This window comes from Chlorocebus sabaeus, chromosome 16 (genome assembly GCF_047675955.1).
Source record: "Chlorocebus sabaeus isolate Y175 chromosome 16, mChlSab1.0.hap1, whole genome shotgun sequence".
Taxonomy (NCBI): domain Eukaryota; kingdom Metazoa; phylum Chordata; class Mammalia; order Primates; family Cercopithecidae; genus Chlorocebus; species Chlorocebus sabaeus.
The window spans coordinates 41,378,557-41,401,333 of NC_132919.1; the positions used below are offsets into that span (position 1 = coordinate 41,378,557).

Genomic DNA, 22,777 nt, shown 5'->3' on the forward strand with positions numbered 1-22,777 from the left:
AGAGTACAGTGACATGATCATGGCTCGCTACCTTGACCTCCCAGGCTCAAGCGATTCTCCCACCTCAGCCTCCTTGAGTAGCTGGGACTATAGGTGCACACCACCATGCCTGGCTAATTTTTAAACTTTTTTTGTAGAAACGGGGGTCTCCCTATGGGGCCCAGGTTGGTCTTGAACTCCTAGACTCAAGCAATCCTCTTGCCTCAGCCTTCCAAAGTGTTGGGATTACAGATGTAAGCCACTGCACCTGGCAAAAGTCCTTTTTTTTTTTTTTTTTTTTGTCTTGCCAGCATCAGGGGGAGTCCTCTCATGAGAAGCTATTTGGGCCTCAAGGAGGTTAGACCTTTCCTCTCTCTCCTCCTTGGTAGATACAGAGTAGTCCTGTAGGCCCACTAATCAGATGCTCCAGCCCAGGACTTTGGACTTTGAATTGGTGGAAATAACTCTGTAGTCTATGTGGGCTTTGGATATTTAAGGATATTAAGATATTTTTAACTTGGGGGGTGGTAGGGGAGTGATAATGGTATTATGGTTGTTTTTAAATTTTATTTTTAAAATGTCGGTGTTCAAGCCCAGCAGAAATGTCCTATCTCCCCATCTATTGGAATCTAATTGCCTATGGGATAGTACTAAAGAAGTGGGGCTAGGGTCCGGGGCGGTAGCTCACGACTGTAATCCCAGCACTTTGGGAGGCTGAGGCGGGCGGATCACCTGGTCGGGAGTTCGAGACCAGCCTGGCCAACATGGAGAAACCCCGTCTAAACTAAAAATGCAAAAAATTAGCCAGGCGTGGTGGCTCAAGCCTGTAATCCCAGCACTTTGGGAGGCCGAGACGGGCGGATCACAAGGTCAGGAGATCGAGACCATCCTGGCTAACACGGTGAAACCCCGTCTCTACTAAAAAATACAAAAAACTAGCCTGGTGAGGTGGTGGGCGTCTGTAGTCCCAGCTACTCGGGAGGCTGAGGCAGGAGAATGGCGTAAACCCGGGAGGCGGAGCTTGCAGTGAGCTGAGATCCGGCCACTGCACTCCAGCCTGGGCGACAGAGCTAGACTCTGTCTCAAAAAAAAAAAAAAAAAAAAAAAAAAAATACCAAAAATTATCCAGGCGTGGTGGAGCATGCCTGTAATCCCAGCTACTCAGGAAGCTGAGGCAGTAGAATCGCTTGAACCCAGAAGGCAGAGGTTGCAGTGAGCCGAGATCATGTCATTGCACTCCAGCCTGGGCAACAAGAGTGAAACTCCATCTCAAAAAAGAAAAAGAAAAAGAAAAAGAAATGGGACTGGCACAAGTGCCTCTTGCCTGTAATCTCAGCACTTTGGACAGCCGAGGTGGGAGAATTGCTTGAAGCCAGAAACTTGAGACCAGCCTAGTCGAAATAGTGAGACCCTGTCTCTACAAAAAAAAAATAAATAAATAAAAATTTTTTTTTTTTAAAAGAAGAAGTAGAGCCTTTAGGAGTGATTCGTTCATGGGGGTGGAACCCTCATGAAAGGGCTCTCACCAGACACCAAACCTGCTGGTTTCTTGGTTTTGCACTTTCCAGGCTCCAGAACTGTGAGGAATAAATTTCCATTGTTTATAAACACCCTAGTCTAAGGTAATTTTGTTATAACAGCAGGAAGAGACTAAGACACTATGTAGCTTCAATGACACCAGACACAAAGCATTTAGAAAAAAAGGGTTTTCTTCTTCACAACAAAAGGAAAAACTTAGTACTTCACTTGTGACACCAGATGTGTGTGTGTAGCGGGGGTTCCTGTGCCAAGCAATTCTCCAATTCTCTGGAGACACCAGCTGGGTATCCTACAATTCAATTCAATTCTGACATGATCTATCTGAAGTTAGTACCGACCCCACAGTTGGTTGCCAATCAAAAGTCCAGGTTGTCACCTGGTGTTTCTGACAGGCTATGAGTCAGAGGGTCCCATGATCCGTTTCTTGAGTTTAATCATTTGCTAGAACAGCTCACAGAACTCAGGAAATGTTTGTTAATCAATTCTCACATTGCTATAAAGAAATACCCAATTGGGAGGCTGTGGTGGGCGTATCACGAGGTCAGGAGATTCAGACCATCCTGGCTAACATGGTGAAACCCCGTCCCTACTAAAAATACAAAAAATTAGCCAGGCGAGGTGGCAGGCACCTGTAGTCCCAGCTACTCTGAAGGCTGAGGCAGGAGAATGGCGTGAACCCGGGAGGCAGAGCTTGCAGTGAGCCGAGATTGTGCCACTGCGCTCCAGCCTGGGCAACACAGCGAGACTTCGTCTCAAAAAAAAAAAAAGAAAGAAATACCTGAGACTAGGTAATTTGTAAAGAAAAGAGGTTTAATTGGCTCATGATTCTGCATGTTGTACAGGAAGCATGGTGCTGGCATCTGCTCAGCTTCTTGGGAGGCCTCAGGAAACTTACAATCATGGTGAAGGTGAAGGGGGAGCAGGCACCTCACATGGCCAGAGCAGGAGCAAGAGAGAGACTGAGGTGCTGAGAGGCGTTTGAACCAGAGCGACTCCATCTTGAATAGGGACTGGATGAAATAAGACTGAGACCTTCTGGGCTGCATTCCCAGGAAGTTAAGGCATTCTTAGTCAGAGGATGAGATAGGAGGTCAGCATGAGACACAGGTCATAAAGACCTTGCTGATAAAACAGGTTGCAGTAAAGAAGCTGACCAAAATCCACCAAAACCAAGATGGCAACAAGAGTGACCTGTGGTCCTCACTGCTACAGTCCCAGCAGCATCATGACAGTTTACAAATGCCATGGCAATGTCAGGAAGTTACCCTATATGATCTAAAAGGGGGAGAAACCCTCAGTTTTGGGAATTATCCATACCTTTCCCAGAAAACTCATGAATAATCTACTCCCTTGTTTAGCTAAAAATGGGCAACCAGCAGCCCTCAGGGCTGCTCTGCCTATGGGGCAGCCGTTTCTTTATTCCTTAACTTTCTTAATAAACTTGCTTTCACTTTACGCTATGGACTCCCTCCAGATTCTTTCTTGCGTGAAATCCAAGAACCCTCTCTTGGGGTCTGAATCTGGACCACTTTCTGGTAACATCTTTCTGGCAACCACAAAGGTACTATACTGAAGAGACCCCTGACCCACAGGAAACAGACTGCAGCACCAATTGGCTGACTTTGGGTAAATGATGGAGTACCCGAGGATGGATGGGATTGGGTTAGAGGCCCAACTTAGGGGAGTTTGAGTCTCTCCTAAGACAGAGAGGGTTAAAGGCCCCTCTCAAGAAAAGGCAAGGACGCTTGACCGGACGTGGGTTCGAGGCCCAACTTAGGAAGGTTAGAGTTCTTCCTAAGATGTAGGTGGTAAAGTCCCCCTCAGCTAAGTACAGGTTTGGCACTATGGGATGTTAACTGCTCTTCTATTTGGATTAATCTGCCTTGCACCCTGCTGACAGCTGTGGGTGACAGGATTAGCCATGCACAGGACCACGGGACATGGAGAACTATTTTTTTTCCCCAAAAGGGGAAACTTGAGAGCTGATGGGACTGCTGGAGAAGTTCCCTTCATGACTAACAAGCAGCCGCCTGAACTTTTGGGTCAGTGTTGCTGCAATGGGTAGGTCTTTCTCTGGCCTCCCTTATTGCCTCACCTTCCCCACCCTGCTGCCACCAACGCTTTTCTCGCTTTCTCTCCTTTTCCTATCTGTTCTGTTACTCAGGGTGATCATCTTGCCCAGAGACCACATATGGAAACTCCTGGTCAGAGGTTAAATTAAAGATGACAGGGCCCAACCCGGGGCAAGTTTGAGCTTTGCCAGTTCAATGTTGGGTGCTAAGCAGAGGGGCTAATGTCTACGTTTTGTCACACATATTTTACTCTGGTCGGAATGGAAAATGTTAATTCGGGTCCCCTGTGTAGCCGATTGGATGGCAACTTACAATATTGAGAGGCTTTTGCCTGTGGTACCATGATTTTCCTTTGTGTCGCCGCTTGGCCCCCAGGGCTTTGATGCAACAAGCAAGGTCGCTAAGACTGCTCAGGGGACTGCTCAGGGAAAGAAAATCCAGAAACCTGATGATGCAGAAGTTAAGAAGAAATTACTTAGGCAGATAGTGAGGATACAGAAGTCCTCAGCAAGATTTTCCTTTTAATGAAAAGCAGTCCCAAATCATTTTCCTTTCTAACAAGGAGCAGTCTACAAAATCAAGCTGCAGAGGTAGATGCCAGCAGTCGTGCCAATCACGTTCAAAATGGCGGCTCCATCTTCCCTTCTCTGCCAGCCATGTGTAGGTTAAGGAGCAGACGAGATGGCACCGACCAAGGGGAAAGTTCATTTGCATAATAAGATTAGGGTGGGGCAGCCAGCCTTCCCAGTGCACTATATAACCATCATACCTGATGGAACCAATCTGTGAGTCCTGTGTAAATCAGACATCACCTCCTCAAGCCCGATTATAATATCTGGCGCATCCACCACCAGCCAGTCTCTCACTAGAGAGAGTGCTGTTTTCCTTTCTCTTTTTTTCCTCTTTCTTTTGCCTATTAAACCTTTGCTCCTAAACTCCTTGTGTGTGTCCATGTCCTAAATTTTCTTGGCGCGAGATGGTGAGCCCCAGGTATTTACCACAGACAACATCACCACTTCACTGACATGTCAGCAAAAGGGTAAGGATTTCTTACCAACCTTCTGGCCTCTCTGTGGGTGTGTGTGCAAACTGGTTGAATAAATGGTAAAAATCAGTTTTTTGGTTTTTTTTTTTGACATGGTGTTTCACTCTTGTTGCCCAGGCTGGAGTGCAATGACACGATCTCGGCTCACCGCAACCTCTGCCTCCCAGGCTCAAGCAATTCTCCTGCCTCAGCCTCCCGTGTAGTTGGAATTACAGGCATGCGCCACCACGCCCAGCTAATTTTGTATTTTTAGTAGGGATGGGGTTTCTCCATGTTGGTCAGGCTGGTCTCGAACTCCTAGCCTCAGGTGATCCACCCATCTCGGCCTCCCAAAGTGCTGGGATTACAAGTATGAGCCACCGTGCCCAGCCCAAAAATCACTGTTTACTGCCTCCACAGTTTTAATTAATGAGAGAAAGGATTCATGAGGCTAGTCTTAAGCTGTAGCAAATCTGGTGTGCTTTGTGTGTTTTTATGTATTGTTCTGTCAGAAAGAGGGGCACCTTAGCATGCAACACAGGCCTAGGACCCCATAAGCCCACTGTTCAAGATGACTCAGCAGATTGTTCAGTTATGTCCTTGGGAGCTTGACCTTGTAACCACATGACAGTACTTTCTCTTAGTTTCTGCCATCCAGGGAACAAGAATTTTGAGGTTCATGTTATAGTTAGCCCTAGAAATTATCTTGAGCAGTTAAAAGCTTTTGCAGGCTCAAAATTGGCTGCTCTGAGCCCTTCTGGGAAGTGCAATAGAAACTACCCAATCCTGTAGCTCAGCAGCTAAGGCTTTGGCGTTTTACAATGGCAGTCTGGGTTCAATTCCCGGCTTAAGGAATGAGTCCTTTCTGGTTTGATATCTGCATAACTTTCACCATTTGTTAATTCTCTTCCCCGCCATGAACAGTCTTGAATTTTCCTTTCTCTAAGCACCCAGGAGGTTACCTTTGGTAAAGTGCAAAAACCAGAAATATTGGTTGTTTTGCCTGGCTAGAGTCTGGTAATAAAAGATTTATAACAGCCTTTTATTTTACTTTTAATTTTATTTTTTAATTTTTTGAGATGGCATTTTGCTCTTGTTGCCCAGGCTGGAGTGCAATGGTATGATCTCGGCTCACTGCAACTTCCACCTCCTGGGTTCAAGCAGTTCTCCTGCCTCAGCCTCCTGAGTAGCTGAGATTACAGGCATGCGCCACCACACCCGGCTGATTTTGTATTTTTAGTAGAGACGGGGTTTCTCCATGTTGGCCAGGCTGGTTTCGAACTCCTGACCTCAGGTGATCTTCCTGCCTTGGCTTTCTGAAGTGCTGGGATTACAGGCATGAACCACCACACCCGGCCAAAACAACCTTTTTTAATTTGTATTTTTTATTTATTTATTTTTTTAAGACAGAGTCTTGCTCTGTCACCCAGGCTGGAGTGCAATGGCACAATCTTGGCTCATTGCAACCTCTGCCTCTCAGGTTCAAGCGATTCTCCTGCCTCAGCCTCTTGAGTAGCTGGGATTACAGGCGCCTGCCAACACACCTGGCTAATTTTTGTATTTTTAGTAGAGACAGGGTTTCACCATGTTGGCTAGGCTGGTCTTGAACTCCTGATCTCAGGTGATCTGCTTGCCTCGGCCTCCCAAAGTGCTGAGATTACAGGCATAAGTCACCACGCCTGGCCCAAAAACAACCTTTTTTTAAAGAAGAGAACTATGGTTAAAAGTCAGCTTAATTAAAAGTGGATATTCAAGCTCTAACAGCCTGGGATTCCTTAGGAAAAATAGGAGGCACTACAGACCCCATTTTGGAAAAAATGTCTGTTGTCTTCATGGAACCCCAGGAAATAAAAGTGGATAGATTCCTCTCAAAATCTAAGGCTTTATCCTGTTTTGCATTGCCTTATCTGATGTTTTTAACTTTTTGGAGTATCAGAAATTACTTTGCATTATGAGAGAGCTTTGATGTATAACAACTAGGTAGGAATATACTTTTGGGCATAGCTAATGGCAGTTTTGGGGGAATACGTGTCTGTTTGCATGTTTGGATTAGAGAAGCATACTCTTGGCTACCTAGAAGGTATGGAAATGACCCCACCCCCACTGAGAGAAGACTCCCATGGGAGATGGACTGATTCTCTCTTTTGGGGATCCAGGATTTGGTATAAATATGGGACCCTTAATTTTTGGGAATCTGTTTTGCTTTCAGCTGTGCCTGCTTATTAGGCTGTAGAAACTGCATGCTTTCCTGGCTGTGTTCCTCCAAGGGCTCCACCCTGAAGCCAGTAATCCAATTAAGAAACTGGCAAATGAAAAATCTTTCAACTACTGCATCATCTTCTTTGTATTTATATGTGTTATGTGTATAATGTTTCTATATGAAAGAGCTTTGATTAATTGGCTTAAAATAATAAGTGCTTAAATCAAATATTTTGTCAGAAAAATGAAAACTGTAATGCCTTTTGGTTCACATGACTTTAGTAAGTATTGGGAAACACAGTTTTAAAAATTATTGGTAAAACCAAAATGTTTTCAAAATTTAGGCATTTGGTCTAAATTATACAGGTTAGATATTAGGTTTGCTAAATGCGTTAAGGTCATAAACTGCTTCTTGACTTTCAAAAATTGTTCAATTTGCCTACTTTGGAGCATTAAGTTCTATATAAAACCTGGGGACATGTGGAGCTAGCCATACCCCCTGGCTATGCTGAAAAAAGTCAGACCTTATTTGTACTTCTCTCTGGGTCCTAGGCTCCACACACACCTGGTACATAATTAAAATCACTTATTGGCTGGGCATGGTGGCTCACACCTATAATCCCAGAACTTTGGGAGGCTGAGGTGGGTGGATCACTTGAGGTCAGGAGTTTGAGACCAGCCTGGCCAACATAGTGAAACTCTGTCTCTACTTAAAAAAAAAAAAAAAAAAAAAAAAATTAGCTAGGCATGGTGGTGGGTGCCTGTAATCCCAGCTACTTGGGAGGCTGAGGCAGGATATTCACTTGAACCTGGGAGGTGGAGGCTGCAGTGAGCTCAGATTGTGCCACAGCACTCCAGCCTGGGCAACAGAGCGAGACTCTGACTCGGAAAATAAATAAATAAATAGATCACTTATTAACCAGGTTTTTCACCAAAAGTAAAAGTTGTTAAAAGTTAACATTGCAACATGTGACTGAGACTACTGAAGAAACAATTTTGCATGTAAGGTGTATAAGGAAAGTAAAATATACTTTTGGTAAAAGATTATAAGGCATGAGAATGTGGATTTTTCTGCCTAGATTAAAGCGTTAAAGGATTGTATTAAGTTAGGATAAATCTAAAGGTTTGGACAAGTTAACGAAGGTTTGTGAAAAATTATTCTTGTAAAAGAAATTCTATGTGTGAAAATATTGGCTAAAGTTAAAGGGATATTATTCAGTTTTTCCATAAATTGAACATTAAAATAAAATCACAATGAGGTTTTCTCTCAGAGGATTGATCTGCTCTTTAACAAAAATTGTAAAGGTTATAACAAAGATCTATGAGAATCTTACCTTATGGTCAGACATTAAAATTGGATAGATTTGTCTGTAAGGTTTTTTAAGAAGAGGGTTTGACATCAATAATGCACTAATGCAATGGTAAAGTGTGGCTCATTTGGTATAAAACCATCCAGGAAACAATGTCAACTATGAAATGGTTTTTGGCTTTCTTTGGGCTGTATATGTATAAATATGTTATCGGTATGTGTTCAAAAACTATGCAATTCTAATATAACAGTGCATGTTATTAACAGTTATAATTGTTATGTAAAATTGTTTATGCCACAGAAGTAACCAAATTTCCTAGTCAGTTGTGGCTTTAACAGAGGCTGTCCTAAGATGTTTCATCATCCACAAACAATTGTGGTCTTGTTTTGATCCTCTTTAAAAGGTGGTTTGTAATCAGCTATAAGGCCCTAGCAGGTGTTCTCGAATGCAAGTTTCTGATATCTTTGGAGATTGTGACATTAGAATAGAGGAAAAAAACTTTCAGTGTTCATGGAGAACTGAAATGTTCATGAATATCAAGTAGAACAGAAGTTAACTGCATGGACTGAACTAATAGAAGAATGAACTAACCTCCTGTGACTTTTTGCTTAAAATGTTGCTGATCCTTTGTTTTGTTTTTCAGAGTTAAGGAGAATTTTCTTTGGAGCTGTTTATAGCTTTTAACAATTGAGTAAAGAATACCTGTGAACAAAATTTGAAGCATATTTGTTTCTCTCTACCTGATTTATCCAGAATTTATAAACTATTTGTTGAGTATTCTTAATTTGTGGCACTATAGTTATCTGCATAAGTGCAGTAATAATTTGTTTTCTTTTATAACAGGACACAATTGGAGATACTGGTTATTTTACCAAGGCTTTGACTGGAATGGTGTACTTTCTTTTAAGTAATCAAAATTGACTTACAAAGCCAATAAAGCCCCTTGGGAAAACTGGCCTCATACCTTGCCTACATAGTCCCTGTACAGGGTTCTCGACCTGTGGTAAGTAAAGAATGTCACTTTCTTACAGGTCCAGGGGCCCCAAGTTGTCTTGGGACCTCAAGAGGAGAGGAATTCACCCAACACATAGGTATTTGAGGGTATAAACGCATGGCTGGGCTTGACTTTTTAAAAAGTCTTATCTGAGATTCCTGATAGAACAGAGACCATTAAAGACCATTTTAGTTCAGACTCCATGGCTCACACCTGTAATTCCACGCTTTGGGAGGCCAAGGCAGGTGGATCACCTGAGGTCAGGAATTTGTGACCAGCCTGGCCAACATGGTGAAACTCTGCCTCTATTAAAAATACAAAAATTGGCCGGGCGCGGTGGCTCAAGCCTGTAATCCCAGCACTTTGGGAGGCCGAGACGGGCGGATCACGAGGTCAGGAGATCGAGACCATCCTGGCTAACACGGTGAAACCCCATCTCTACTAAAAAAATACAAAAAACTAGCCGGGCGAGATGGCGGGCGCCTGTAGTCCCAGCTACTCGGGAGGCTGAGGCAGGAGAATGGCGTGAACCTGGGAGGCAGAGCTTGCAGTGAGCTGAGATCCGGCCACTGCACTCCAGCCTGGGTGGCAGAGCGAGACTCCGTCTCAAAAAAAAAAAAAAAAAAAAAAAAAAATTAGCCAGGTGTGGTGGCAGGTGCCTATAATCCCAGCTACTCAGGAGGCTGAGGCAGGAGAATCATTTGAACCTTAGAAGCAGAGGTTGCAGTGAGCCAAGATCATGCCACTGCACTCCAGCCTGGGCAACGGAGAGAGACCCTGTCTCAAAAAAAAAAAAAAAAAAAAAAAAAAAAAAGCCAGTTTTAAAGCCTATGTGAACAATAATTATTCTTGCTGCTCTTTATAGAAATAATCAGGCCAAGTATAATAAAGCAAATTGGTCTTGCTATGATTTATTTTTAATAAAAATGGGAGACTAGAGAGAGAAAAATTCCATTTCAAAAACTTGTTCTTAGATTCTAGTCTCATCAGTTATTTTTTACTTTTTTCCTGTGATTTAGACTAACCCTGCTTATTTCTGTGAACCAATCAGTGATCTCTGGCTGCAGTTCAGAAGAAACAAGAGGGATGGGTAATGTAAAAATCTGGATGAATGTTCTAATTCTGGTCACATATTGGAATCAGCTAATGTCCCCATAGCAGCTTGGTTTCAACAGTTGCCCAGTTCATGGAAAGTCGTCTTATTTAGTTTACTTGGGATAATTTTACTTATTTTGCTTTGCTGTTGTGGAACATATTGTGGTTGTACTCTTTGTGTAGAGATGCAGGATATGCTTACGTAATGTTTTCTTAAATTGAACACTTATTAATTTTCCAGATATCACTTTTTCTCAGAGTTATGAATGGTCCTCACCTTGCCTATGCCATCTGACTGAGCTCCTCTCTACCCTGGATGCAAAAGACGCTAATAGTCAGCCATATCATTGCCTCTATTCAGCCTTAAGAAGTTACAGAGGATACATCTTTATCCCTCACAACCCTTAGGATTAAGTGTTCTCTTATAAAAGGAAGAGGAGAAACATGTCAGAGGCATTTGAACCGGAGCGACTCTATCTTGAATAGGGGCTGCGTAAAATAAGGCTGAGACCTACTGGGCTGCATTCCCATGACTTAAGGCATTCTAAGTCACAGGATGAGATAGGAGGTCAGCATGAGATACAGGTCACAAAGATCTTGCTGATAAAACAGGTTGCAGTAAAGAAGCTGGCCCAAACCTGCCAAAATTCAGATGGTGATGAGAGTGACCTCTGGTTGTCCTCACTGCTACACTCCGACCAGCGCCATGACAGTTTACAAATGCTATGACAATGTCAGGAAGTTACACTGTATGGTCTGAAAAGGGGAGAAACCCTATGTTCTGGGAGTTGCCCACACCTTTTCAGAAATCTCAGGAATAAACCACCCCCTTGTTAGCATATAATCAAGAAATAACCATTAAAAATGGCAACCAGTAGCCCTTGGGGCTGCTCTGTGCCCCCAATTTTTTCTCTTTTCTTTTCTTTTTTTTTTTTTTTTTTTTTTTTGGAGACAGAGTGAGTGCCATGTCATCTCATTGCAACCTCCACCTCCCAGGGCTTAAGCAATCCTCCCACCTCAGCATCCCAAGTAGCTGCGATTATAGGCATGTGCCACCATGCCTGGCTAAATTTTTTAATTATTATTTTGGTAGAGATGGGGTTTTGCCATGTTGGCCAGGCTGGTGTCAAACTCCTAGGCTCAAGCAATCTGGCCACCACAGCCTCCCAAAGTGCTGGGATTATAGGCATGAGCCACTGCACCTGGCCTCATCCCAAATTATTTCTTGCAGGAGATTGAAGAGCCCTCTCTTGGGGTATAGATGGGGACCCCTTTCCAGTAACAGTGCCACCCAGTTTTAAACAGCCAAATCTTATGAAAAGTCACTCATGGTGAGGACAGCAACAAGGGGTTCGTGTTAAACCATGTATGAGAAATCAGCCCCCATGATCCCATCACCTCCCACCAGACCCCATCTCTAATACCAGAGATTACAATTCAACATAAGATTTGGGCAGGGACACATATCCAAACTATATCACTCTTCATTTGCTAGATCACCAGATTGTTATAAAAGGATATGACTCAGAAACACCCAAATGAAAGAGATGTATAGGGCAAGGTATGTGAGAAGGGGTGTGGGGCTTCCATGCCCTCTTCAGGCATACTACTCTCTCGGCACCTCCACATCCTCACCAGTCTGGATGTGGCCCTTTTGGGTGTTTATGGAGGCTTCATTATGTAGACATGACTGATTAAATCATTGGCTATTGAGATTAACCTAATCTCCAGCTTCATCTCCCCTCCCCTAGAGATGGGGGTGGGGTGTGGGGCTGAAAGCTGTAACCCTCTAATCACTGGTTGGCTTCTCTGGCAATCAGTCTCCCACCCAGAGGGGGTTTCCAAAAGTCACCTAATTAGCATAATCTTTAGTGTGGTTGAAAGGGGCTTGTTAGGAAAAACAAGATGCTTTTTTCACTCTTACCACTTAGAAAATTCCCAGGGTTGTAGGAGCTCTGTATCAGAAATGGGGTTGAAGTTCAAGTATACATTTCTTATTAAAAATCACAGTATCACACAAGGTGATCCGGAATAAATTCTAATAAGGGCATTGCTGACTTTCCCCTGCTTGCTTTGTCAATAGCTTCAGGATTTGCATTGTGCTATGATTTGAATGTAGCCCCCAAAAGCATGTGTTAGCAATGTAATCCCCCAATGCAACAGTGTTGGGAGGTGGGGCCTAATAAGAGGCAACTAGGCTGTGAGGAATCTGCCCTCATGAATGGATTAATGCAGGAGGGGGCTCCACATAACAGGATGAGTTCAGTCACTTTATTGCATTCTCTGTCTCTCAATGTCTCTTCTTCTGTCACAGGCTAACACAGCAAGAAAACCCTCACCCGATGCTCTTCCCTTAGTCTTGGACTTCTCAGCCCCCAGAACCATGAACCAATAAATTTCTCTTGATTATAAATAAATATTATAAATAGAAAGTCTCAGGTATTCTGTTATAGCAGGACAAACTAGGTGCTATTAAAACAACATCACTAAGAGAAGTTATTTTTCCTGCTTTAGTAAAACTATTTATCAAGACTCTAAAGAGGCCAGATACAGTGCCTCATGCCTGTAATCACAGCACTTTGGGAGGTGAGGTGGTTGGATCACTTGAGGTCAGGAGTTCGAGACCAGCCTGGCCAACATGGTGAAACCCTGTCTCTACTAAAAATACAAAATTAGCCAACCGTGTTGGCAGGCACCTGTAATCCCCACTGCTTGGGAGGCTGAGGCAGGAGAATCCTTGAACCTGGAAGGCAGAGGTTGCAGTGAGCCAAGATTGCACCACTGCGCTCCAGCCTGGATGACAGAGAAAGATTCTGTCTAAAAAAAAAAAAAAGATAATGGAAAAAAAAATGTAACCCAAGATTTTCAAGTAGACCAACACTAATGTCTAATAGACATAACTCTTTAGATGATACAAGGAATATGCTGCATCTGGCAAGAGTTCATCTAATGTCTCAGAGTGATGCAAGAGACAGGTGAACCATAATTTATTAAGACAAGCTCATCAATGTCTGGGGTGGATTGCATGGTGAAAGGGATATCTCATATCACTTAAGTCCCAAAGGAAACTAGATGGAAACCATTAACTGGAAATGCATTTCTTAATTTCTTAGTCAAGCTCCAGGTTCTCATTGTGATACTCCCAATTTAGTTCAGTTCGACAAATATTTACCCAATGCTATGTGGCAGGCACTGGACCAGGTGCTAGAGATGTAAAGCTGAGTAAGACACATTCTGCTCTTGGAACCAAACTGCCTAAGGCCAGTTCCTGGAATTCTTTAAGTGAAAGGCATGGCTCAAACATTATGGCATCAGTGAAGTACTAGTATAGGTTTTGTGATCAGTGAGGATGCATGAAATAATGCTCTAGTAGGGGTGAGCTGAAGCCCAGCCCCATTACTACTCTGTCTCATTCCCCACTGAGAGATTTCACTCTCCTTGTTCTTAAGGAGAAAGGTCCAAAGATCTCATCTTCTGAAGCTACTTCCTGATGAAGTTACTTCCTACCTAACCTTGCAGGGCATGGAGATCTCTCCCTGACTGCTCTAAAAACCTGTAGAGACTAGGCACTGTTGAAACCTGGAAGACATAAATTTTAACCATCCATACTCCTATTGAATCTAACAAACAATTATTTTAAAAAATTAAATAATACCCAGTGATAATAACATGCTTAAGCTCAGTTTGATAATTCTTGTAAGAGATCAGATGCCATTAATTTAAGTGAATGGGCCAGAGAACCAGTCTCCTGTTGCCTGAAATATAAAGCAAACAGATTTTTAATAAGAGGCCCTTCCCAAAAATGGAAGAAACAGGAGAAAAACAAACGTTAATAGTGGGCATAATCCATCCAGATGTTAGACTCAAAGTATCTTAGTTACAGAGGAGGAAGGCAGTGACAATCTGACATGTTCTTATCACGTGTATCACAAGGAATAAGCTTCAGCTTGTAGGGCCTTCGGAAAAAGATAGTAGCAATTCTATTGCGTTTGTAAACCAAAAAGTATCTGAGACAGGTCTCAATCAATTTAGAAGTTTATTTTGCCAAGGTTATGGATATACCCGGAAGAGAGGTCTGTGCCTTTCTCCAAAGATGATTTTGAGGGCTTCAATATGTAAAGGAGAAAAATGGACTGGAAGGGAAGAGGAGGGTATGGTCACATTACTGAATCACATGTTGCAAGAGAAAAGGAGCAGGTAGGGGAATAGTCAATTAGGTATTTGTCTTGCACTCAGTAAGACAGAACTTTGCATAAGATAAGGTGAACATAGAGTAGCGACCTGTGGAGATACTTAAACTTTTATCTGTAGCTCTCTGCTTTGGAACAAAAGGAAAGGCAGTTTCTTGCATGACTCAGTTTTCAGCTTAACTTTGTCCTTTTGGTATAGTAAATTGGGGTCCCAAGTTTTTATTTTCTTTTCACAAGTTTAAGTTAGAAAAATGGAAGAAAAATTTCCAAACATTAGTTGGGAGACTTGTAGCCCTGAAAATATTTAAGATCCCGTCCATGTTGTAAAAATCATATTAAAAAAAACTCAAAAATAACAGACAAGACTAGAACCTAATAGCAGGTATATTATAATATTTTTTCTCTAGTCTTTCATTTTTAATCAAAGACAAGTCATGGTAGGACCAATGTGTTTGCAAAATAAGTTTTAGTCATATTATACTTGGCCTGATTATTTGCATAAAGTGCAGCAAGAATAATAATTTGTCACATAGGTTTTTTTTTAAAATTGACTTTGCTAAAACTTTGTTCCATAGGAATCTCAGATTAGATTGTTTAAAGCCTGGAGCCCAGCTATGGATTTATCTCTGCCTGCAAATTCCTGTATGAATTGGGTGAATTCTCCTTTGGTGGTCCCAAGATAACCTGGAGCCCCCACACTCAGTCCCCACCGGGGCACTGCCTAGTGGAGTTGTGAGAAGAGAACCACCCTCCTCCAGACCCTAGAATGGTAGATCCACCAAGAGCTTACACCATGTGCCTGGAAAAGCCCCAGGCACTCAACACCTGCCCGTGAAAGCAGCTGTGGGGGCTGGACCCAGCAGAGCCACAGGAACGGAGCTGCCCAAGGCCTTAGGAGCCCACCGCTTGCATCAGCATGACCTGGATGTGAGCCATGGAGTCAAAGGAGACTACTTCCCACCTAGATATTACACACCAATGCTAAAAATGGTTTTCATAATGCAAGGCAATTTTTGATGCCCCCGAGAGTCAAGATGATCCAGGTAATGCAATGCAAAATGAGCAAAATGAGCAGATTTTGAGAGGGATCTGTCCAATTATAATTTTGGGGGTTATGTTAGGGAAATAGGAGCATAACAGAGCCAGGGTGATGCCATTTTGAGTTCAGCTCATCTTGAGACTAACAAGGCGCATTCCATGCTGGTCACAACCCACAGTCATGAGATGTTTACAGTTCAGGAAACAGCTTGAAAATACCTGCAAAAGACACATTCTTACAATGATGGAAAGTCCAATATTCACAACAATACATGCTTTTAAGATTGCTATGCTTTGGCCGGGCACAGTGGCTCACGCCTGTAATCTCAGCACTTTGGGAGGCCAAGGCAGGTGGATCTCTTGAGATCAGGAGTTCGAAACCAGCCTACCTCACATGGTGAAACCCCATCTCTACCAAAAAATGCAAAAATTAGCCGGGCATTGTAAGGTCAGCCGAGAGAAAGGACAAGAGAGAGAGACCCAAGTTCAGGCAAGTAAGTTTATTGAACCTGCTGGCTGCTCCATTACAGAAAGAGGAGGCAGCCCTGAGTTTACAAAATGAGGGGTTTATTTTGGGGAGAGAGACCCCGGGGTCGTTTGTTGGTTAACTCTGCCACATATCACCTTGTGACGTTTATGGTACCAGAGGGTGTAGGTAAAGTTTGTTTATGCTTCCCATGACCTCCCCCTGTGGGGTCCGGATGGTTTGTAATTGGGATTTGCTTTATAGCAGCAAGTCCTGATAGGTAAAGTCTGCTGGGTTCACTACAGTGCCTCGATAAGGGCTTAGAAATGTAAAGAGGCTTGGGGCAGCATGGAGAGGAGTTGCAGAGTGGGGAGGGGCGGGCAGCACGAAGAAGCTTTTTGGGGCAGTTTGTCTCTAACAGGCATCGTGGCAGGATTGGAGCGGGAGCCAACAGCAGGGAGAAGCCTGACAGAGGGGCAGGCACTTTTGAGCCTAAAAGGGCAGGGAGGCCTTCCTGAGCCCCCAGGAGTGGGGACTTGTGGTGCCTCTTCTGAGTGGGCCCTTGGACCAATCGGCATACACTTCCTCCCCTCTGAGATCCATAAAAGCCCCGGGCTCAGCCAGAGCAGGGCAGAGGATGTAGAGATGATGGGATGACCAGCTGCAGAGAGGAGCTACCCTCTCTGCTGAGAGCACAGACTTCAGGATGACCAGTTGCAGAGCGGAGCTTCCCTCTTGAAGGCCTCCTCTGTGCTGAGAGCTGAACACCCGAAGAGATGACCTGTCTACAGAGGAGCTACCCACTGCAGGTCTCCTCTGAGCTGTTGTAACACTCAGTAAAGCTCCTCTTCATCTTGTTCACCTTCCACTTGTCTCTGTACCTCATTCTTCCTGGACTCAGGACAAGAACTCAGTCAAAGGGGCCACCAGCCACAGAGGTTTCCAGCCAGAAAAGTGACACCCCGAAGATCCCATAACACTATCTCAGAATCACAGGCCAAAGCCTCTTAAATTTCTTAATTTTACAGTTAGTTAACAGTTTGTGTTCTGAACTTTCCTCAGTGTTTAGAAAACCAATACGGACCATCACACCCAGGCCTCCCTGGTGCCTTCCTGAAAGCTATCTGGGTGTTTCTGGCACCCTGTCTCCGGCAGTCTCCCCAAACCAGCAGGACTACACATTCAGACAGACTCCCAAAGAGAGAGAGAAAGATTTTCTTGGGACTTGAACCCAAATCAACTTAGGCCAGGGGATGGGTGTAACTCATCCCACTGCCTGCTGGGTTGACCAGACTCGGATGGTCAACCCTTTTAATTCGTCCTGTGTGGATGTTTATTCAAGTGACCCAGACCAGTAAATCAGGAAAATCACGTCAACCCAACCCTTATGGATGTCTAATAAGGCGACCCAAACCAGTATGGATTAGAAGAGGAGGGGCAAAGCACCCCAAGTGACAGAAAAACTAGAAAAGGGATAGGAAACAGGCTGGGCGCGGTGGCTCAAGCCTGTAATCCCAGCACTTTGGGAGGCCAAGGCGGGTGGATCACGAGGTCAGGAGATCGAGACCATCTTGGCTAACATGGTGAAACCCCATCTCTACTAAAAAATACGAAAAAACTAGCTGGGCGAGGTGGCGGGCGCCTGTAGTCCCAACTACTCGGGAGGCTGAGGCAGGAGAATGGCGTAAACCTGGGAGGCGGAGCTTGCAGTGAGCTGAGATCTGGCCACTGCACTCCAGCCTGGGCGACAGAGCGAGACTCCGTCTCAAAAAAAAAAAAAAGAAAAGAAAAGAAAAGAAAAGGGATAGGAGAGAAAAACAGAGAAAAGGGAGAAAAGTGTTGCCTTGTGGGGTGGGCGAGGAGTTCCAAGCGGGTGGAGACTGATCTATTGTGGTGACATTGAATCAAAAGTTCAGGCAGCTGCTGTCAGTCACTAAGGGATACTGTCCAGCAGTCCCATCAGCCCTCAAGTCTCCCCACTAGCGGGAGAAAAATCTCCCCATGTCCCCTGATCCCAGATGAGCTCTCAAAGAACATGTTACCAACCATGGGTTCTTGGGTTCTCAAAGCAATAGAAATTGACCTGAGCCTGAAAACGGTTTCCCAGACAAGGCCTCCTTGGAGCTTATGTCCTGAGGTAAGGGAGGCATAGAGAGCCAGTAGGGCTTTTGTTGTTGTTGTTGTTGTTGTTGTTGTTGTTGTTGTTGTTATGCAAAGCATGAGGATTGACAGTAGGGTAGGATATGCAGGCGGGGCTGGGCAAAGCCCGTGAGGGGTGGGGTATGCAAGGCAGCATATCTAGTCACGATGACTATCTTGAGTAATGGGCCACTTGGTGGTCTGGCCTGCAGCAACAAGGCTGCAAATCAGTTGTCCATTGTCCAGCATCCCTTTCCTAGGTGGGACACTCCACAACCTTCATTCTCTCCTAAGACGCATGCTGGGATTCTCTTTTTTATTTTTTTTTGAGACAGAGTCTTGCACTGTTGCCCAGGCTGGAGTGCAGTGGCGAGATCTCAGCTCACTGCAAGCTCTGCCTCCTGGTTCACGCCATTCTTCTGCCTTCGCCTCCTGAGTAGCTGGGACTACAGGCACCCGCCACCATACCCGGCTAATTTTTTGTACTTTTAGTAGAGATGGGGTTTCACCGTGTTAGCCAGCATGGTCTCCATCTCCTGACCTCATGATCCACCCGCCTTGGCCTCCCAAAGTGCTGGGATTACAGGCGTGAGCCACTGTGCCTGGCCCCATGCTGGAATTCTTTAAGTGAAAGAGGAGTGAGGTAGTGGTGTGGGTTTTGGGATCAGTAGGGATGCATGAAAGAATGCTCTAGAGCAGGTGAGCTGAAGTCAAGCCCCATTTCTACTCTGTCTCAAGAAGACTGAGGATTACAAAGTACAGGTAGAGTGCTTAGAGAGTGAGCAAAAGGGGGTTCTACCTTAGTCTGGGGGATCAGGGAGGGCTTCTTGAGAGATTTATATTTATTCTGAGAGCTGAAGAGAAATCAGAAAGTAGCTAGGTGGAAGGGGCAGGAGGTTTCCAGAAAGCTGGGCACATGGAACATTCAGTGTTGAGGGTTGAGGACCTGGGAGAGAAAAGGTTTCTTCCCCTTTTCTTGCTTCTAAAGAAGAGGCAAAAGTGATAAGATGTCACTTCTGAGATTTCATTATAAAAGATCGTGACCTTTATCTTGCACATTTGCCCATGCTCTCTCTCTCTGGCTCTCTCACTCTTTCTCTCTCTGTGTCTGTCTGATGAAGCCAGCTGCCATATTGTGAGCTGCCCATGGAAGGGTCCACATGACAAGTAATTAAGGGAGTCCTTCAGCCCAACAGCCTATGAGGAAATGAATCGTGCCAATAACCTCATGGCTGAACTTGGAAGCACATTCTACCCTAGTTGGGCCTTGAGATGACTGCAACCCTGGTCAACCCTTGATTGCAGCCTTCTGGAGATCCTAAAGTAAAGGACCCAGCTAAGCCACAGCCGGACTGCTGACATACAGAAACTGTCAGATAATAAATGTTGCTTTAAGTCACCAAGTTTCTGGGTAGTTATTTTATTTATTTTAACTTTTAAAAAATTAATAGGGACAGGGCCTCGCTACATTAACCAGGCTTGTTTTGAACTCCTGGCTTCAAGCAACCCTTCCACCTTGGCTTCCCAAAGTGCTAGAATTACAGGCATGAGCCAGCAGGCCTGGCTTTCTGTGTAATTTTTTACACAGTAATAGATAACCAATACATTTATCAAATAAGGAGTCCCTGGATTTCTCACGGACTTTGCATCTTCTCAAAGTTTTGGGTTCATCCTGAAGCTGGGAACACAACAAATTCTGAGCACTCATGTCATTAGGAAGGAAACACTCCCTAAGTCTTAAGGGACACAGGAAATAAGTTCCCAATAATTATTATCCAAGAGCTGGGCATTCACCGTCCTTAGGCCACTGAAGAGCTGTGAGGACCATATAGCTCCACCACATCCAGGCTTCCTGAATAAGAATTAAGTGGACAATCTGAAAAACAACCAGATGATCAATTAGATGATTCTATAACTGCCCTCGTTCAAACATACATACACATAAAAAAGCAAACACATAAACATGGGGAAAAAAACACCTGCAACTAAAATGGAGGAAAATAACACAAAGTACAAAAGATAAATGAGGGACAGTCCTTGGAAGTTTTGCACGAGGAAACTACAGATACTTTTCTCCCTCTCAAGGAAATTAAAGCAAACCAGGAGCCTATGAAATAAGAAATGTAAATGAGATGAAAAGATAAGGTGAAACAGCAGCTGGCATAAGTAGGGAAAATAAGTTAGACAGAAAGATAATTATAGAAGTTAAGAATCTTTTAGAAACTCAAAGTCTGGCTGGGCGCAGGGGCTCACACCTGTAATCCCAGCCTCCACGGGCAGATCATGAGGTCAAGAGATCAAGACCATCCTGGCCAACATGGTAAAACCCCATCTCTACTAAAAATACAAAAATCAGCCAGGCGTGGTGGCGGGCGCCTGTAGCCTAGTTACTCAGGAGGCTGAGGCAGGAGAATTGCTTGAACCCGGGAGGCGGAGGTTGTAATGAGCTGGGATCGTGCCACTGCACTCCAGCCTTGGTGACAGAGGGAGACTCCATCTCAAAAAAATAAAAAGAAATTTAAAGTCTAGAGTGACATTACCGAAAATGAAGTAATGATGCTGATGGGAGTCTGGAGAAAAAGTATCTAGAATGAAAGCTAAAGGACAACAAAGTGGGAAAAAGATCTTAAAACAATATTCAAATAAATACTGGAAAGCATTGCTGAACTGAAGATCAGAGCCTGGGGATCCAAAAGCTCACGACACATCAGGCAAAATTAATTAAAAACTAAACATCAGTGTAACCATCAGAAGTTCCTGATTTACACAATTTAACAAAAAGATTTACAGCATCCACTTATTAAACTGGTTGGCCAGGTGTGGTGGCTCACATCAGTAATTGCCGCACTTTGGGAGGCCAAGGAGGGCGGATAGCTTGAGTCCAGGAGTTCAAGATCAGCCTGGGTAACATGGTAAAACCCAGTCTCTACAAAAAATACAAAAAAATTTGCTGGGCTTGGCAGCAGGCCCCTGCAGTCTCAGCTACTTGAGAGGCTGAGGTGGGAGAATCACCCAAGACCGGGAGGTTGGGGTGGCAGTGAGCCAGTATCATGCCACTGCACTCCGGCCTGGGCAACCAGAGTGAGACCCTGTCTCAAAATAAATAATAAAAAAATAAACAAAATAAACTCAGTATTTACAAAGGTGAAAAGAGGCGAATTGGTTTCAAATTTCTCAGCAACATTAGATGGTAACACTAAGAATGATGTGACTGAGAGTTCTGTATCTGATCAATTGATGCTCACAAGTATAGGCAACAGAAAGACATCAAATATTCAGATTCCAATTGAGGAGAATGTTGAAGCCATTAAAATAATAAAATTTTGTATCAATCAGGATTCAATCAGCAGCTGAGCACAGTGGTTCCTGCCTGTAATCCTAGTACTGTGGGAGGCGGAGGTGGAAGGATTGCTTGAGGCCAGGAGTTTGAGACTAGCCGGGCCAACATAGCCAGACCCTGTCTCTACAAAAATAAAACTTAAAAAAGAATTAGCTGGTGGCCGGGTGCAGTGGCTTACACCTGTAATCCCAACACTTTGGGAGGCTGAGACAGGCGGATCACAGGCCGGGAGTTGGAGACCAGCCTGGCCAATATGGCGAAACCCCATCTCTACTAAAAATATGAAAATTAGCTGAGCATCACAGCACGTGTCTGTAATCCCAGCTACTTGGGAGGCCGAGGCAGGAGAATCACTTGAATCTAGGAGGCAGAGGTAGCAGTGAACCGAGATCATGCCACTGCACTCCAGCCTGGGTGAGACAGTGAGACTCTGTCTCTAAATAAATAAATAAATAGAAGAATTAGCTGGGAGTGGTAGCATGCACCTGTAGTCCCAACTACTTGGGAGGCTGAGGCAGGAGGATGGCTTGAGCCCAGGAGTTCAAGGTGGCTGTGATCGCACCACTACACTAAAGTCAGATAATCCATGGAACTGGAGTGACAAAGCAAGACTGTATCTCAAAAATAAAAAAGGATTCAATTAGAGAAGCAGAACAATGTGTGTGTGTTTGCATGTGCACAGCTGTGTGTATTGGGGAAGGTGTACCAGGGATTTGACTTATGCAGTGTGGAGCTGGTTAAGAAGTCTTCATAAGGCTTTTGTCTCCAACTCTGATGCTGGAGATTGAAGTATACAGGGCAAGCAGTCAGGAAGGAGCAAGGAATGTAAAGTGGAGAAGGACAAGAACAATGTGAATCCCAGAAGCAAGAGATGGAGTCCATGGTACAGAAACTCATGTCAATTCTTAGGTCCCTCTCCACAGTGCTAAGCAGACTCACCTGGCCCAGGAAGCAGACATGCTCTAGGAGGATCCGAGGGAAGCGGGAGCAGCTGAGCTCAGCTGAGCTGAGCCAGCAGAAAAACGACAACATGCGTCAGTGAAAAATGGTTGCTGCTTCCCTTCGCCCTCCACATTTTCCCAAGAATTTCTCTTGCAGGCCACCCTAATCAGAAACATACAAAAAAGGTAATTCTGAAAAACTTAATTCAGCCGAGGCAAGTTGAAACATTACAAAAAACACTACAGTCTACCCCTTGTCAACCTGGCACCCATAACACTGTCTTAAACCACACTTAATCTCCAAATGAAGTCAATAACAAAGTCATACTCTGCTTACCGTGACACATTGTCCCTCCTACACTCAGAAATACACAACTTTTTCCCCAGAAGAGCATCAGAGTCCATTTTTTGTCTTTGGATGATGTTCATTCTTTTACTAGCTGATTTACAT

General features: G+C 44.1%; 1 protein-coding gene across 1 annotated transcript in view; it reads right to left on the minus strand.

Moving 5' to 3' along the window:
• Positions 1-22,777, minus strand: part of LOC103243827 (uncharacterized) — a 43,027-nt gene that overhangs the window by 17,106 nt on the left and 3,144 nt on the right. Inside the window, 4 exon segments of the mRNA XM_073005413.1 lie at positions 3,903-4,035; positions 16,707-16,797; positions 19,840-19,921; positions 22,325-22,391. Of these exon segments, the coding sequence (XP_072861514.1) occupies positions 3,903-4,035; positions 16,707-16,797; positions 19,840-19,921; positions 22,325-22,391 (373 nt within the window).